Source organism: Urocampus carinirostris, chromosome 7 (genome assembly GCF_059441175.1).
Source record: "Urocampus carinirostris isolate Australia breed hairy pipefish chromosome 7, RoL_Ucar_1.0, whole genome shotgun sequence".
NCBI lineage: Eukaryota > Metazoa > Chordata > Actinopteri > Syngnathiformes > Syngnathidae > Urocampus > Urocampus carinirostris.
This window is the reverse complement of record NC_142355.1, coordinates 13,323,902-13,342,413: the sequence shown is the minus strand read 5'-3', so window position 1 is coordinate 13,342,413 and position 18,512 is coordinate 13,323,902. Positions and strand designations below refer to the sequence as shown.

At 40.2% G+C, this 18,512-nt stretch overlaps 1 protein-coding gene across 1 annotated transcript in view; it reads left to right on the top strand.

The window, feature by feature from the left end:
- Positions 1 to 18,512, top strand: part of csnk2a2b (casein kinase 2, alpha prime polypeptide b) — a 31,809-nt gene that overhangs the window by 1,547 nt on the left and 11,750 nt on the right. Inside the window, exons 2-9 of the mRNA XM_088339794.1 lie at positions 6,506 to 6,617; positions 9,144 to 9,245; positions 10,303 to 10,353; positions 10,429 to 10,488; positions 10,602 to 10,685; positions 15,882 to 15,992; positions 17,896 to 17,997; positions 18,064 to 18,164. Of these exons, the coding sequence (XP_088195920.1) occupies positions 6,506 to 6,617; positions 9,144 to 9,245; positions 10,303 to 10,353; positions 10,429 to 10,488; positions 10,602 to 10,685; positions 15,882 to 15,992; positions 17,896 to 17,997; positions 18,064 to 18,164 (723 nt within the window). The remainder of the gene's footprint in view (positions 1 to 6,505; positions 6,618 to 9,143; positions 9,246 to 10,302; positions 10,354 to 10,428; positions 10,489 to 10,601; positions 10,686 to 15,881; positions 15,993 to 17,895; positions 17,998 to 18,063; positions 18,165 to 18,512) is intronic.

Sequence of the window (18,512 nt, the reverse complement as noted above, 5' to 3'; positions counted from 1 at the left end):
TGTCAAAAAACAATTTCAAGCTTTAACAAGTTTTCTCCCAAAATTTAAGCACTTTTCAATGGTGGAAAATACACCATTAAAAGTTGAAGCATTTTCAAAGATTTTGAGCACCCGTTCGAACCCTGAACAAGTAACCGCTTCTGGTGGATCCGTCCAATATGGCCAGTGTTATGTCGAGAAATGCATCATCCCTGCCGAGATTTGCATCCGCTAGATACTATCACCACTTTTTCCTCGTTTTATATCACTTTTCGGGAATGTGATGGCGAACATATAACCAAAACCACTTCATCTTGCATTTGTTGGGAATGTAATAAAACTTAAACCATTCCTTCTTTGTATTCGTTGTGAATGTAATTGAACGGTAATGCACATCGTATATAAATCACTTTTGAGCAGGTAACATGTTTATTTTGCCCTTTTCTACTCAAATCGCTCGTATTGAAACTGTTATGCACTCTACCATAAAGCTTATTATGCTGAAATAAGCTTTATGGTAGAGAGCATAACAGTTCTCAAAAGTGATTTATATACGGTGTGCATTATACCGTTCGATTACATTCACAACAAATACAAAGACGCAATGGTTTAAGTTGTATTACATTCCCACCAAATGCATGACGAAGTGGTTTTGTTTTTATGTTTGCCATTACATTCCCGAAAAGTGATATAAAACGAGGTAAAAGTGGTTACAGTAGCTAGGGGATGTAAATCTCGGCAGGGATGCATTTCTTTGCATAACACCGGCCACTTTGGATGGATCCACCAGAAGCGGTTTCTTGTTCAGAGTTTCAATGGATGCTCAAAATCTTTCAAAATGCTTCAACTTTTAACGGTGTATTTTCCACCATTGAAAAGTGCTTGAATTTTGGGGGGAAAAAACTTGTAAATGCTTGAAATTGTTGTTTGACAAGTCTGCCTAAAAATGACGGTGACACTTGTCTCTGGTGGCTTCGTTTGCTGTTGCATTTCTTCCCCCGTGACCAACCGAAGCTGTCATTAGTTGGTACGGCACTGTCTTATAATGTGTCATAGCCCCCGTACCACAACAAAAACATATATACATAAACAGGGCACTATAAAATGTGTGTTAGTATAAGGATTACTTACCAATTATGGACATTTATTATTGGCCATGAAAAAAACTTAAGGTAGCGTTTCCCAGTGGTAAATTGTAATGGAAATAAATTCCCCTTAACATAAAATGTAAGCAAGAGATTACTCATCATTTTTACCCAACACCTATATCGGGAGAGATTTGTCTCAAAAACAAATATATTTGCAATTTACTCAAGATCCAACGATCACATCTTGTTCAATGCACACATCAAAAATCGCATATGTAAATCGCATTTGTGGCTCTGCGAAATACATGCTTCAAACCATATATTTTTCCTTTTAATGGTAGATTAGAAATTTGGGTTTGAAAGTCCCTTAAAATTTCCTGAATTAGGCCATAAAAAACGTGTATGAACTTTGCATGTTTTCATAGGTTTACACTAATTTTGTGAAAGAGGAATGTGTGTAAGGTGTTTTCTTTGACTACGTAATATTTAATTACTGTTACCAGATCATTGAAGGTCAGAGCCAGAACCTCACTTACAATGCTAACCCTCAGCGAAAATAATGCACTGTTTTTCCGGCCGAAACCAGCTCCAAAGAAAGCCTAGGGGGTCCCTCAAAACCTGGCCTGATTGCATCCTTGTCCGGTCACTAGAGGGCAGATATGGGCTTCAAATTAATGTATTGAAACAAGTCCAAGAGAACGCCTCAGCTGAACCCAAACCCCTACATCACACTTTTTTTTTAAAGTCTTATGGTTCTTGTTTGTACATCAGTGAATATTTGTGGTTGTAACTTGGGTCGGAATGTTAAATGATAGCCAAACTAGAGCTTTGATTGCCTTATTTTGAATGTCTCATTAGCTGCACAGCTTATCCACAGTAGGATCGCGGGGGTGCTGGAGCCCATCCCAACAATCTTAGGGCAGTGGGCAGAGGACACCCTCAACTGGTTGCCAGCCAATGGCAGGGCACACAGGGACAGACAACTCGCTTGCTCATTCACAGCTAGGGACAATTTAGACCGGCCAATCCACCTGAAATGCATGTCTTTGGAATGTGGGAGGAAACCGGAGTGCCCGGAGGAAAACATACAAGCTCCGCACAGAAAGTCCAGTAGCTGGATTTGAACCCACACAGGAGGTTCCCAAGACCTTAGAACTGTGCCTGCACACGCGCTAACCATTGCGCCGCCGTGCTGCCCTCATATTTTGAATGTCATTCGCAGTAATAATGAGGTAAACCTACCCTACACCCATCCAGCATGGTGAACTAGCAATAGCGAGGGTGTGATGACATTTTTATCTTTATTTGGTCAAAAATTAAATGTTCATCTAACAACAGCCTGTGCCATATCAACTGGTAGTGAACACGTTAAATACTTTTCTATGACAACAAGTTAAATGGACAAAAATAACTTCAAAAGAACTGAGCATTCTTGGCTTGCACCCACCATAAATGCATCATAAGTGTTGATGGGGTCCATAATAATAATGACAATAAAGAATATTTTAATTAACAACATAATGTTTTATTATTATTAATATATTTTGTATCATATATTGATAGTAATGCTAATAAGGTTTTATTGTTGTAATAACAATTATTTTATGGATAACTGACTAGCCAACCCGGGCAGCACGGTGGCGCGTGTGCGGCACAGTTCTAAGGTCTTGGGAACCTCCTGTGTGGGTTCAAATCCAGCTACCGAACTTACTGTGCGGAGTTTGTATGTTCTCCCAGTGCTTGCGTGGGTTTCCTCCGGGCACTCCGGGTCCTCCCACATTCCAAAGACATGCATTTCAGGTGGATTGGCCGGTCCGAATTGTCCCTGGGTGTGAATGAGCGAGCGAGTAGTCTGTCCCTGTGTGCCCTGCGATTGGCAACCAGTTCAGGGTGTCCCCATGCCCACTGCCCGATGATTGCTGGGATGGGCTCCATCACCCCCGCGACCCTACTGAGGATAAGCGGTGCAGCTAATGAGATGAGATGAGACTACCTAACCCCTGTAGTAGAAAATTTAAGACATTGGTAGCAAACAGTCACTCAGTCAATGTCAACACCACAAAGAGCCGGTATTACTGTGACTATGTGGCCCACCTACCTCATTGGAAGTGTGGACTGTCTAATTTTCAATCGTGGTTTTAATAGATTGCATTTGATTCCTGAGCACTGCTTGTTGGAAACGTGTGGACGCGTCTCTATTTTTAGATTCCTCGCTGCGAGGGTGTGATGACAGCAAGCTGCAGTCCCATCCTTCTTGCCCATTTGCCAGATTTATGCATTGGAACTGCTTAGTACCGTATTTTCCGGACTATAAGGCGCACCCAAAAAACAACCCAAATTGGCCAAAAATTTGAATGTGTGCCTTAACCGGTGCGCATTATATGCGGACGGAATTTAAATGCGTGACCATATTTGTGTAATTCTGCATCATTCGATACATTGTATTGCTGACTACAATGGTGGCAACGGGATCAGACCTAAGGGACATGGATGGTTGTTCACTGTTTCTATAGGAATCAAACACGATTGCGGCTGGGAGAGCATCAGATCCTATACAGATGACGTTATAAGGCATTATGTCGTTTTTCATTCCACACAATTTTTTTAGTCACGGTACCAGATATATTATCCATCCATCCATTATCGGCACCGCTTATCCTCATTAGGGTCGCGGGGGTGCCGGAGCCCATCCCAGCTATCTTTGAGGAGTGGGTAGCGGACACCCTGAACTGGTTGCCAGCCAGTCGCAGGGCACACAGGAACAGACAATTCGCTCGCTCATTCACACTTCGCTCGGTCCAAATTCACACAATTTGGACCGGCCAATTAACCTGACATGCATGTTTTTGGAATGTGGGAGGAAACCGGAGTGCCCGGAAGAAACCCACTCAGGCACGGAGAGAACATGCAAACTCCACACAGGAGGTTTGACCTCAGAACTGTGCCGCACACGCGCTAACTACTGCGCCGCCGGGCTGCACCAGATATGTTAGAAATGATAAAACAAATTGATTGTAAACTGGTCTAACATTTTGGTTTAACGTTTTCTCAGCTCAAACTTGCATTGTAAGTGACAAATGTCTTGGATGTGTGGCCATGTGTTAATATCTTTCAGGAAGACAGAATTACTTCCCACAATTCCTTTTTCTAAATGCAGATCAGAATGACAGAATTAGTTCCCACTATGCCTTTCTCTTAATTCAGTGCATAATCATGTGCACTTATAAAGGGATACAATAGTGTACTTCAGCACCACGGACTGGTTTAATTAACTGACAATTTTCTCACGGGAGTTTGATAATGATCCAGGTGATAGGAATCCCCTGTATTGGAGTAGAGAAACATGCGGCTCAAGGTCCGGGTAGGCCAAGGTCAATGTTCGCATGTATGCAGATTTAGCCCAAAATCCAACTGCCAAATGACTTTGGTGCTGGGTGGGTCCCCTTTCTGGCTTTATAGTAATCCCAATTAGAGTCGGATTTTTTTTATTGGCAATTCCAATGTGAGCGAGAATGTTTTCCTTGGCCAACAGCCAGTTCAGGGTGTACCTTTTGGGGGTATGTTGAGCACCTCCATGTCAGTGACAATAATCATCTGTGGAGCTGCAGGGTCAAAATAGGGTCAGGTTTAAGTACCGTAAATGGCTATAAGTTGTTAATGATGTCGAGGTCATTTCTTTCGTCATATTTAGTCACGCCTCTTCACTTAACAGGGGTCTCAAACTCTATTAACCAGAGATAGAGTCTGGGTGAGGTTGGACCAAATTGTGTTTTCCACAAAAAATTCGGATAGAAACATTACCCTGTTTTCTAATATCAATGTTTGTCTAATTCCCTACAGAAAATAAGACCTCATCTCATTAGCTGCACCGCTTATCCTCAGTAGGGTCGCGGGGGTGCTTGAGCCCGTCCCAGCAATCATCGGGCAGTGGGCAGGGGACACCCTGAACTGGTTGCCAGCCAATCGCATGGCACACAGGGACAGACAACTCGCTCGCTCATTCACACCTAGGGACAATTTGGACCGGCCAATCCACCTGAAATGCATGTCTTTGGAATGTGGGAGGAAACCGGAGTGCCCGGAGGAAACCCACGCAAGCACGGGGAGAACATACAAACTCCGCACAGGAAGTCCGGTAGCTGGATTTGAACCCACACAGGAGGTTCCCAAGACCTTAGAACTGTGCTGCACACGCGCTAACCACTGTGCCGCTGTGCTAAAGTTAAAAAAAAAAAAAAGGAATTCATATGAAAATCCATTAATCAGTAATAAATTAATCCATAGTACACTGGGGCTGCACTTAAAGGGACAGTGTGTAATATTCAGTGCCTCCTAGGGGTGGAAATGTCACTCATTAAAAAATATATTGATTTAAATAATGGGAAAATAAGAATATGAACAAACATAAAGATGTGCATTTTTTCAAACTTTTAAGTTGAGATACTGGCATTCATTTCATATAACATGAGCCTCACTTATAGGGACCTGACATTATTGCTAATGTTGCTAATTTACCCCCCTAAAAACAAAAAGTTGGTGAAAGGCTGGGCAACGAAAACAAAAGCAAAATGTTGTTTTATGTTCACTTTGAGTCTCTAGCTTGCACTCTTGTTATTTTAACATTCCTTTTAGGTTGCACAACATGTAGTAGTGAAATATTACACTTTGTCCCTTTTACACTCTCATTAAGGCAGGGGCCTCAAACTATCATCCTGAGGGCTGCAAATGCCCTCCGGGTTGTGAGTTTAATACCCCTGACTTAAATCCTTGCATGCCTGCATCTGCGACAAAAATACATATTTTAGTGTGTGTCCGTTTTTCCACTGGAAGCATCCCATGTCTAATATTAACTGAAAGTGATCCTTAAAAAAGGAAGCTAGAGCTCTTGTTGGTGATAGGAATGAGTGGAGAGGTGTTGTGAAATGATAGTTGGATGTTTGGACGTGTTCTAAGAGGATGGGCATGGCACCTGTATGATACGGCAGGGGTAAACCAGCGAAAGCAAACATGCCGTGCTGTTGAACAGAAGAGTGTGTTGTGTCACCCTGACCCGTGTGTCATGGCCGCTTTTTTGTGTCCCGTTTCATCTGAAGGGACGAAAGGATGACCAACTTGAGTTGGTAAATTTTTGAGTGTTTTTTCCTACTTCTTTCCTTTTTTTCTTTTCTTTGCTTTTGTGTATATGTTTTGTCTGGCTGTTGGTCACCCCTCTTGAGGGATATGACCAGGGTAGGTAGGTAGGTAGGTAGGTAGGTAGGTAGATCGATCTTTTAAAGGTTATGTCAGACCATATTTAGCTCAGATCTGACCAAAATGGCAAAAAAAGTGTAATGAAATGGGATAGATGGCGAGACTTTCAATCCAGATCTGTATATCTGTATTAGTATATTTCACTCTTACATCTACACACTGCACAGATTCTCTGTCTGTCCCCATAGCAACCAAGAGGACTACCAGCTGGTACGTAAACTGGGCAGAGGGAAGTACAGTGAAGTGTTCGAGGCCATAAATATCACCAACAATGAGAAGGTGGTGGTCAAGATTCTGAAGGTGAGCAGGTTTAAATTTTCAGATGAGAAATACCTCCTTAATTTCAAAAGATTTAGCAGATAAAGCTCGGCGATGAGTCTTGGGACATTTTGTAAATACCCTCAATTCCCTCAAATAAAATAGCTGAGTGGGCTTAGTGGTGTCAAAGCTTTAATCTAGAAAAAGGTTTGAAGCTTTTAACTCAAGTTAAAAGAGTTGGTACTTTCACCAGTATTATGGAGTAGACCAGAGGTCACCAACCTTTTTGAAAGCCAAGACCTACTTTGTTACTGGGCAGAGTTGAGTGCTACAAACTTTACATGAATTTCTAAAATCACAACTAGCATCATGTTATTGATTAGGGCTGAAACTAGCAACTATTGAAATAGTCAACTAGATACAGTACCTACTATTGAAACAATTATTTGACTAAAAATTATATTTATTAATTAAACATAACAATTATATGCATTTTTTGAAGTACACTCAGTGACGTCTGTTACACGTACATACATTACATCTGTAGTATTTAAGTACTTAACGATTCTTAACAGTTTTTATCGTTTTAACAACTGATGTTTGTTTTTGGACTGCATTTGATTTCACATATGTTTATCCGGCATAGTCTGTCATTACACTCAAGCTCTGTTTTATAGTGAAATACAAGCGTAAAAGTGTATTACGCATGTCCTCAAAACCGTTTTGGATCGAATGTTACTAGAATTCTACCGAGGCTATAAGACTTTTTTTTTTTTTTCAACGGTTCGACACGCTTTGTCTTTAAACTTTTATTTATCATCGAGTGACTGCCATGATACGCTAGGTCTGCTTTGCAAATAGTTTTTATAACCGCCGTATCCAGGCCAAAGTGCTCCAAAACTTACAAAAGTTTTTGTACTTGTACTTGCAATTGACATTGCCAATTCCGTATGCTCAAAACCGACGCTGTTTTGCATCATGTTAGATGCCTCACGCGGTCAGAAAATCGTTTCTGGCGACTACAGTAGACAATGGAATTCATCGTCAATTAATTTTATTATGTGTTTTTGTTGACAAAGTCGGCTAATGGTTGCAGCGCTGTTATTGATGTCTTATTGTGAGATTGTAATTTTGGGGAATATGGCTAAAATAAGCTGTTGATGTCAAAACATCTTTCTCAAAAATCGACATGGGGCGATGTGTATAATTGATAAGCTAAATCTAAAAATATGCCAACATTAAATATTGATAATGCAAGTCACTGATCATGTAAATGAGTTTTTATGTAAGTTAGAAAACATACAGTGCGTCACAAAAGTGAGTACACCCCTCACATATCTGCAGAGATTTCATCATAATGTTTAATTAAACAACACAAGAAACAGCGCTATGATACAATGAAAAGGTAATCTGTGGAAAAGCTTTTATAGCACTATGAATTTATTTTTTCCCTCAACAAACTCATAATATAGCCATTAGTAGCTAAACGCCTTATAACAAAGGTGAGTACACACTAAAGTTAAAGTTCCTGAAGTCCAATATTTTGTGTGGCCACCATGGTTTTTCAGAACAACTTTCACCCTCCTGGCCATGGATTTTACCAGAGCCTCACACATTGCCACTGGAATGCTCTTTCAGTCTGACAACATGGCTGAGATGGTAGATATTCAATATCTTGTCGTTCTCCACATTCCACTTAAAGATATCCTAGTGGGTTTAGATCTGGAGACATGCTTGGCCAGTCCATACCCTTTACCCGTAGCCCCTTCAGAAAAGCCTTGTTCATCTTAAAAGTGGGGTCATTGTCAGGCTGGAACATTGCCCTGCGAACAAGATTCTGCAGGGAGGGGATCATTCCTTGCTCCAGTATTTCCCAGGAAATTCTCGAGTTTGTGTTTCCCTTAATGAAATGCAACTTTCAAATTCCAGTTGCACTCATGCAGCACAAAACATGACATTCCCAACACCATGCTTGACTTTAGGCACGGCACAGACTTGTTTTTACTCCTCACCTGGTTGCCGCCACACATGCTTTACACCATCTGATCCAAATAAATTATTCTTTGTCTCATCGGACCACAGGATATTTTCCAGTAAGCCCTGGCCTTTGTTTACATACTTATTTTCATTGTGTCAAAGGTATTTTTTTCCAGTGATTTTCTATTAAGCATTATAATGAAATCTCTGCAGAAATATGAGGGGTGTACTGACTTTTGTGACATATTGAATACCACCAATATAAAATATGTTTATGAATACTTTCCATTCTTTACATTAGTCACAATGGTTAGTGATATATTATGTTCTTCCTCTGGGAGGCATTCAGGTGCCAGTTGGTACCACTTTAGTAAAAATTATTTGTCAGAGATTACATCTTAAACGTAAACTGCAATGTTGCTGCAAGAATTGAATGACAGTATGATGCTGAAGCATGCAGACTGAAGGCAGGCAAGCTTAGTCAGCAGCTTCCGCATCAAAAGTCAAAAGTGACATGGGAAAACTGATGTTAGACCCAGATCCACCCCACAATCCCCCCACCTATTCTTTTTTCCCCTTGTTGCATTTTAGCCGGTTAAGAAGAAAAAAATCAAGCGTGAGATCAAGATCCTGGAGAACCTGAGAGGTGGGACCAACATCATCCGTCTGGTGGACACAGTCAAAGACCCCGTGGTAAGTTGTGTATCAGATCATCTAAATTAAATGAGTTTGGAATGTTTGACCCAAAATTCCTCATAATGCAAAAAAATGGTAACTAGATAGTGCTTCATGGTCATTATACATTTGTAAAGCCTCCTTCACCATCTCATTGAAAAATGTTGGAATGTAGCCTGCAGTGGGCCTGTTGGCGCAGTGTGTCAAACCACAGAATTTTTTTTAAGTGAACAATAAATGTGTGTTCCTCCAGGATCTTGCACTAACCTGGCGAACAGTAAAATCCTGGATGTTCTTTTTCCTTTGAAGACGTTTTTAAATTGAGCCTCATTGTCTTCAACTGGCTTTCTCCGTGCTAGTGCTAAGTTAGTTTTTCTCTCAGGTTTGTCAAGTATCCTGAGTTATGAACTTTCTTATGTGTTCCAGGAAATACAGGCTAAATGCTAGGTGTTACAGTTCTCTGAAAAGGTTTGGGCACACTTGATCATGTCCTACATGTCCCTTTATAAATCGTTGGTTGTTCGAATCAGCAATTTCAATGAAATATAGCAGACAAACACAGTGATATTTGAGAAAATCAAATGAAGTGTATGGGCTTTACAGAAAGTGCAATCATTTATTTGAATAAAAGGGACGGCAGTAGCTCAGGAGATAGAGCGCTCGTCTTGGGATCAAGAGATCGCAGTTTGAATCCCGGCTCCTCCGTGTTACATGTCGAAGTGTCCTTGGGTAAGACACTGAACCCCTAATGCCCCCAATAAGCAGGCTGGCGCCTTGCATGGCTGCACGGATGCTATTGGTAAATGTGAAGCACATTGTAGAGCGCTTTGGGAAGTCTTCATTGACTTGAAAAGCGCTATATAAAATGCAGATCATTTCATAAAAGTAGACATGTGCATACATTTGGAGAGGGATGGGCGCCACCAAGCTATACTTCAACATAAATTAAGCTAAGTATATGACGGCCAGTACCTTCTGTTCTTAACTGAAACAAATGTTGACGCCATATCATCATTTCCCTTTAAGTTGCAAAAATTGATTCATTTTCAGTGCAATTGTTGTTTTATCCTTACAGTCCAGAACTCCAGCGCTCGTTTTTGAATGCATCAACAACACAGATTTCAAGGTAAAATATTTGTCTCTTCTGTTTTGGTCAATACAGCAATGTTTTTATATCATTTTTTTTTCTGCCGCCCTGCAGGAATTGTACCAGAAGTTGACTGACTACGATATCCGTTTTTATATGTATGAACTACTGAAGGTGAGGAAATTTTTACAAGTTTTTAAGGTCACTTTAAGTACAGCCATTCGTCTTGGACTTTTAGTATCAGTCATTAATGTCATGAATGTTTTATGTGTCCATGCACTGGACAGGCTCTGGACTACTGTCACAGCATGGGAATCATGCACCGTGACGTCAAGCCCCATAATGTGATGATCGACCACCAGTTGAGAAAGGTCTGCAGTGTCCTATTAATTATACACACGCATTTACAGATTCTGTGCCCGTTAGGCACTATATTCAAGTGCCACTTAAACTGGCTTGTGGTGCGTGATTTTTGTCACGATCCATCTCTTTCTGTGACATCTTCCTGACCACTTTGGCTGGCATGAGGTGCATTTGGATGGCTACCCAAAAGATTACTTCTCCCAACAATATTGATATCAGTGTCATGTGTCAGAGTCATGGCCAGGGAGGTCACCCAACGGCGCCTTGTACCCGCAGACCTGAGTTTTTAGTTGCGTAATTTTCCAGCTCTGCTTAAAGTGGTTTACGCCACATGTTTTCAGATCATGTGACCACTCAAGATGTTGATTACAAAGACGATCACATATAGTAATCCCTCGGTTATCGCGGTTAATGGGGACCAAGACCACCCGCGAAAACTGAAAATCCGCCAAGTAGCGGCGCCCCTTCAAAAATGCTTAAAAAAACGTATACAGTATACCCCCCTGTATACAGTACACCATATAGAATACGGGTAGAGAGAGAGTGAAATTCATGTTATAACAAAAAAAAACCTGTAAAATATGTTGTATGTACACGGAATAGGACTGCGGCGAAACCACTACGAACCATTCACTATGATTGTATTAACCGCTCTCAACCACATGCAGCAATAGCAGTTTATTTCGCTTGTTAACACTACCGGTTACATATTGAAAACAAAAACGGTGAAAATGTGATATTTGATGAGTGTTTGTGAAGCGTTTTGGGAAACAACGGTTAAAAAAATGCTCTGTGTTCATTTTAATGAATGTGAAAGAGCTACCTTCTGACAATAACAACATACTTTAGCTAGCGGCATCGAACGGCTTTTACAACAAATACACGAAACCACACACAATTAGCCGTGTTTAGGTAGTACAAACAACTGCTCGCTTTTGGTATAATAAAGTCAAACTTGAGATGAAATGTGACAGAAGAGAATATACTTACGTCGCGTCACCGAGTTCCTCCATGATAAACTAAGCGTTACACAAGAAGGGGGTGAGGCGGGAGGAGTTAAAGGAGGGGGGGTGAGCGAAGCGGTAACTCACCATGACTAAGCATTGTGTCAGAGCCTGAGCCTCCCCCTCCCCTTCACAATAAGAGTGTCCACACCGTGTCCTCAGTTGACATAAGCTCGCGCTCAATGGCGTCAAGTCAATAAATGCTTTTATTGAGAAGGTAAGGTATATTTTTTAGACCCGCGTAGCTCTGAACCCGCAAAAGTGGAACCGCGAACTAGCGAGGTTCCACTGTATTTAGCACTGCGCCAAATGAAAATGTGAATCAAGGCTGCATCGTGTAAAATGCAAGCCATACATTTCTAGACGACAGAGCCAAGTCATGCTTACTGGGGAGAATAGTGCCAGATTGCATGTTTGATTGTTTAATGTTCATTTCGAATGTATAAATACAGGACTTGATTTGTGAGTGAAAAAGTTGAAATATTGTGAGTGTTTTGTAAATAATATTCAAAGTACTGCCAATATCCCATTTTGCTCATGTATTATATGAATAATATTGGTAAATACATTATCTATTTTCTCCTCTATTAGTTTGTCATAAGAAAAACATGGACACATTTCTCTTAAAGGCGTTGTAAATGTTGCCAGATGTCACCACGTTGTTTTGTAGTTGGAGCTCGCCATTTTCTTTGGTGAGCTACAAAAAAAGAGAAAAAGCCGCACAATTTAAAGGCGGAGTGTTTAAAATGTCTTTCTTTTGTCGCGTTTCATCTGGAAGGACGAAAGCATGACCAACTTGGGTCCCGAGATGCCTAACTTGTTTAGGCATTTGGGTTAGCCATGGTCATGTTATGTGTTTTTTGCTACTTTTTTCTTTTCTTTGTTTTTGTGTATGTGTTTGTCTTGCTGTCGGTCACCACTCTCGAGAGATATGACCAGGGTAGGGAGGTAGGTAGGTAGGTAGATAGATCCTTTTCATAATGCTAAAGTTTGCATTGCAGTTATTTAAATCAAGTTAAAACATTTCTTGGTGTCAGTCACCCCTCTCCAGGGATATGACCCTGGTAGATGGATAGATATATACCGTATTTTCCGCACTATAAGGCGCACCGGGTTATAGGGCGCACCCCGAAAAAATAGTTTTTGGTCCTATTTTTGACATACATAAGACGCACCGGATTATAAGGCGCTACAATGGGAACGTGGACAAAACAGTCAGATAGTTCAGTCCAACTTATTACCCCCTTAACATTCCCAAAGCTTGCAAAGACGCAAATACGTGTCGAGAACACGTGCGGATGCGGTGTCCGTAAGATGTCACTCAAATGCATCGTTCCATCATTCGGAAAGTTAAAGTCTTGGGATTCAATAAATGATAACCATTCCTTCGTATCTATTTTCTTTTTCGCTCGCAACTTTACTGTGCATATGACAATAAACACTTGGAATTGAGTTTAATTTAAAAATAGACACTGCATTCCATCCATTATCTGCACCGCTTATCACAGAAACATCGAGTTCAGTCTGAAACAAGATACAGGGATAATATAGAAAGCCGGAGTAGCTCACCGAAGTCGTTGTGTTCATAATAATGTGCAGGCAATGTCCTCTTATATCCGTGAGGGTAGTAAATCCAGGAGAATACAATATTTACAAATACAGAATAGAAAAAAATGCTTTCTCTATGCCGTCAGCCACATGCTATACGCATACGTATTTTCGGCCAATTGCAGGCTTTGCTTCGCTGTTTAAGCCAATGGCAGCCTGTAAATTATAAAAAGGATCCGCCTCTTGACCTCCGAATAACTTTAGCCAATAGTGATCGTTTCAACTGATGATTGACACGTCTTTTTCGGCCAATTGCAGACTTTGTTTGCCTTTTTAGCCAATGGCAGTCTGTAAATGATAAAAAGGATCCGCCTCTTGACCTCCGAATAACTTTAGCCAATAGTGATCGATTCAAATGATGATTGACACGTCTTTTTCGGCCAATTGCAGGCTTTGTTTGCCGTTTGAGCCAATGGCAGTCTGTAAATGATAAAAAGGATCCGCCTCTTGACCTCCGAATAACTTTAGCCAATAAAGATCAATTCAAATGATGATTGACACATTGGTTAGCCAATGAAACGCCGGTAAATAAATCCCAGCATCCACCGCATACTACTTGGCGTTCGGGGGAAAATCAAGTCGGCGGCTGTAAGTTAGTTGGAAAACTTAATGTTGATCCATAAATAAGGCGCACTGTATTATAAGGCGCATGGTCAGCTTTTGAAAAAAATAAAGGCTTTTAGGTGCGCCTTATAGTGCGGAAAATACGGTAGGTTTAAAATCTAGCAAAAAAGTAATGGCTTATATCCTCGAATTTACGGTAACCTATAGAGATACTAAAGTATATTAGATTTGAAATGTTGTCTTTATACTAAAGATGTCTGTTTTTACTATCTGTGGCTTTTCTCCCCTCTTTCTTGGTATAAAGCTAAACAAATCCAGATAAATAACGATTACGCTTCTTTTATTTATCCCCTCATTTTATTTGAGGTTTCACCTTAATCCCAATCTTTTCTGACTCCTGGCTAAGAATATTCTATCTCCGGTAGCTGATGTTGGTCTCTCAAATACATGAAAAGCGTGTGGGAGTGTGAGCCTTAAAATAACCAAAAATAAAATATTGGTTTGCGGTACTCTTGAGTGACTACTATCACATATTCGGCTGAGTGCGTGCGTGGTGGAATTTGTTGCCAGAAATAATAAATGAAAGAATGGCTGACAAAATTTACAGTAAATTGAATCAGTTGATTTTGAGAATAGGACAAAGTTACTCACCCATACCATACCTGCTATCACAAATGATATCAGGAATTACTTATGGATTTCTGTTTCTTGTCACTTTTCTTAAAAAGAAAACACATTCAATGTGATTTAGTAGTCATGAATAGTTTTAATATAAACCAGGGTTCACTAACGTGGTGCCCGCAGAGAATAGGTAGCCCCCAAAGAACCTACAGACTAGTTCTAAAAACAGTGATGGGTCGTTTTGATTTTCGAGGAGATTTGAAATGGATTTTAGAGAGAATGTTATATAATTGTTGTACCTGATTTATAACTGGCCTAAAAAAAATTTAAATGATCAACTCTACAAACTAGTAACCTGATGATAACATGGTTACAACATTGTAATAACATGATAATGACAGAAATGCATTCCAAATTATTAGGCCCCTGCACTCTTAAGTAAGAAAGAAGTGTATATCGGCACATTACTTTTTACCTAGAGAAGACCTCAAAGTTTGGGTATGCGTTATACACGAGGTTTAACTTATTTGTCCAACAATTGATCAGTCAAAAATATCGCAAATCATTGGATGCAACGGGAATCAAACCCGGGTTGTGGCGGTGAGAGCATAGAATCCTAACTATTCAACCACCAGTGTCAAGTCAAATCAAGTCATTTTTATTTGTATAGCCCTTAGTCACAAAGAGTCTCAAAGGGCTGCACAGGTTATTACACAGACTATTTTTCAGACTATTATTACATCATCCCCTGATCCTGAACCAACATGAGGGCAAGGAAAAACAAAAAACCTCAACATGAAGAAAATGAAGAAACCTTGAGAAGAGACCGCACATGTGGCATCCCCCTGATATAAATAACATACAAAAAGGGATTACATTTTATTTCTAATCCATTACACTATTTTTATGAACGATGTCAGAAACGATTGTTAGGGAAACAAGAGAACAGAAAGTTGTCTTGTAAGATATAAACACAAAAAAGAAGGACGAGGGACACAACTCACTGGTGTGTCTAATGATGAATTGCATTTTGAAGGACTTAATATAAATACATTCTCAATTTTGGGATTGTGTTCATAGCTTATGTTGTCAATAAATTATGTTAATCATTTCTGCATGTATTAAAAAACACTCTTAGTTTTATATTCACTTTTAATAAAAAATTATGGGTGCGTGTCATACACGAGTGCTCTCAGCTACCCCTTATGTGGACTAGTAATTTCTGATTGCATACTTTTCAGCATGTCCAGTAGAGGGCAAAAAAACACAATCATTTGTGAGAGGTACCCCAAAGGCAACACAGTTCGAGTATAATGACACCAAATCAAATTCCAATTAAATGAGACCTCTGTAGATTACTAATTAGTGCATGAATGCAGGATTTTCACAAATGGTTTGTTTCCATAGCTACGTCTTATAGACTGGGGTTTGGCAGAGTTCTACCATCCTTCCCAGGAGTACAACGTCAGGGTGGCGTCTCGATACTTCAAAGGGCCCGAGCTCCTTGTGGATTATCAGGTAAGAAGTTGCCGCACCTCCATGTCCCAACCGTGGTGTTCTTAGGATACTTTTTTTTTTTTTTTTTTTTCTTTAATTATCAATCAAAACTTTCCTTTCTGCGATATATTTCTTACCAGCGACTGTGTTGCGTTTATTCACAATAATTTCACATTTGCGTTTTACACTTAGTGACTAGGTCTGCAACTAACAACCATTTTTCTAGTTGACTAGTTACCAACTATTGAAACAATCAGTTGAATACTCTGATAATAAGAATAATGAAATTAATATTATGTGTATTTTGTGGAGTACATTCACTGGTAAACTACGATGTTTGTGTGAAACATCACTAAAATAACTTTGTATCCTATTTTGGGGGGAATTGTAATAGAACAGTTATTTGTTCCTTATATAAAAATCAATTCTGAGCAAGTTGAAAATATTTTACTTGGGGAAATTGAACCTTCTGAATTTTCTGTGCTCCAAGGTTGGAGGAGTCATAGGATTGAGCCTTGGCAGAGTCATATTTTAGACTTACAAGATCGGAACCAATTGCTTTCCTGCTAGGCGCCTGGCATTAGGGGTTGGATCGGGGGGTTCGGATACCTATCGGCAAGTAATAATCGGGAAAAATAACTTCCATTATTGTTCAACTTGGATGTATAAATTGTGGACTTAATTTGTCGGTTAGAAAAAGTAAAATACTGTGAGTATGTTCAGATACTCAATAAAGTACTGTTTAATCTCATGTTTTGCTCCTATTTCGCATTACAGTGGAACCTCGGTTCTCAACCATAATTCGTTCCAGAACCCTGTTCGAGAACCGATTTGTTCAATCACTGAAATCATTTTTCCCATTAAAAATAATGTAAATCGTTTTAATCCGTTCCAACACCCTGAATGTTTACCATGAATGTTTAACGCAAACATGAAGCTAACCCAGGCTAATCGTACATTCGCGTTATCGTAATCTTCCGTACGAAAGATTACGCTAACATGAACGTGTAAAAATAAAAAAATCAGGTCGTTTACAAGTCATTTAGCACCACAAGTGGCTAGCGCTTCATTGGAAAGGGGGCTCCGTTTCAACACCCTGAATTTTGGGCTCAGTTCCAACACCCTGAATGTACCCAAATGAATCTTCCGTACGAAAGATTACGCTAACACGAACGTGTAAAAAAAAAAAAGATAAAGAAAAGAATTATGAATAGGATTTCTTACCTTTGTGGTGGTCAGCAGAAGGCGCATGCTGTATTCCCTAGCAAGATCGGAAACTCGCATCTCTTTCATATTTAGCTATTATGTCTTTCTTAACGGCAATAGTTGTACGAACAGCTTTTCTTTTTTCACCTGTCCTGCTTGCACCGACCTTCGGAGGCATAGTTAAGGGCTAAAACACTCCGTTCACCGATATTAAAAGCGAAAGCAAAAAGAGGCAACTGCGCACGTGATAACAGTTGGTCACGAGGGGGGGGGGGGCGATCTACACGATCTCGACCCGAACGCCGTTCAGCATCGCACTCTAGCGTACGCACTTAGGCATTACCGGCGTTCGAACTCCGAATTTTTGACCGAACAGCGAAGCAAGAATTTCTTGAAATTTTTGGCCGAACTCCGATTTGTTCGAACTGAGAGGCGTTCGAAAACCGAGGTTCCACTGTATATGAATAATGTCGGACTTATTTCTCATCTAAAAGGGTGCCATTAATTTTCCCAGATGTCACTGGCAGTGTTATGTATTTAGAGCACATGCATTGTGAAAAGAAGCAGCTTGCCGATTTCCTCGATGCCGCCATGAAGAAAAAAAAGAAGCCGTGTCATATTTAAATGCTGCAGCGTTAAGAATAGTCGTGGCTTGTAGTTCGTAATTTACAGTAATCGTGCTCCTTAGCAGTGCCGCTTGTGGACTTTGTCCCCTCAGATGTACGATTACAGTCTGGACATGTGGAGCTTGGGCTGTATGCTCGCCAGTATGATCTTCCAGAAAGAGCCTTTCTTCCACGGACAGGACAACTACGACCAGGTATTTTCTCACTCCGGCGGCTGTGTCTCTCGTTTGTCTAACTCGAAGCACGGGATGGATTTGCAGCTGGTGCGAATCGCCAAAGTTCTGGGGACAGACGAGCTGTTCGGCTACCTGCGCAAATACCACATTGAACTGGATCCTCGCTTCAAAGATCTGCTAGGACAGTAAGTCACTGGACACGAGTTGGTTTGTTGTGGTTAAATTTGTCACAAAAATCAAGCTCAAAGGGACTGTGTGTATTATTTAGCACCTCCTAGTGGTAAAAAATACAAAAACACTATTGATTAAAATAATAAGCAGAAATATATGGAGTAACACATAAATGTGCATTTTTTTTTAAATACTTGTCAGTTTAGAAATTTGCATTTACACTACTTCATGTAACTTTTTAACCTTGTGTTTAGATGAATTTTATTTATATATTTATTCCGAAATTCTGAGCCCACTAATTGGAATTATCGATAGAGGACGCCACCAGTTCACTCTATAACACCACTCTCCAACATTTTTCA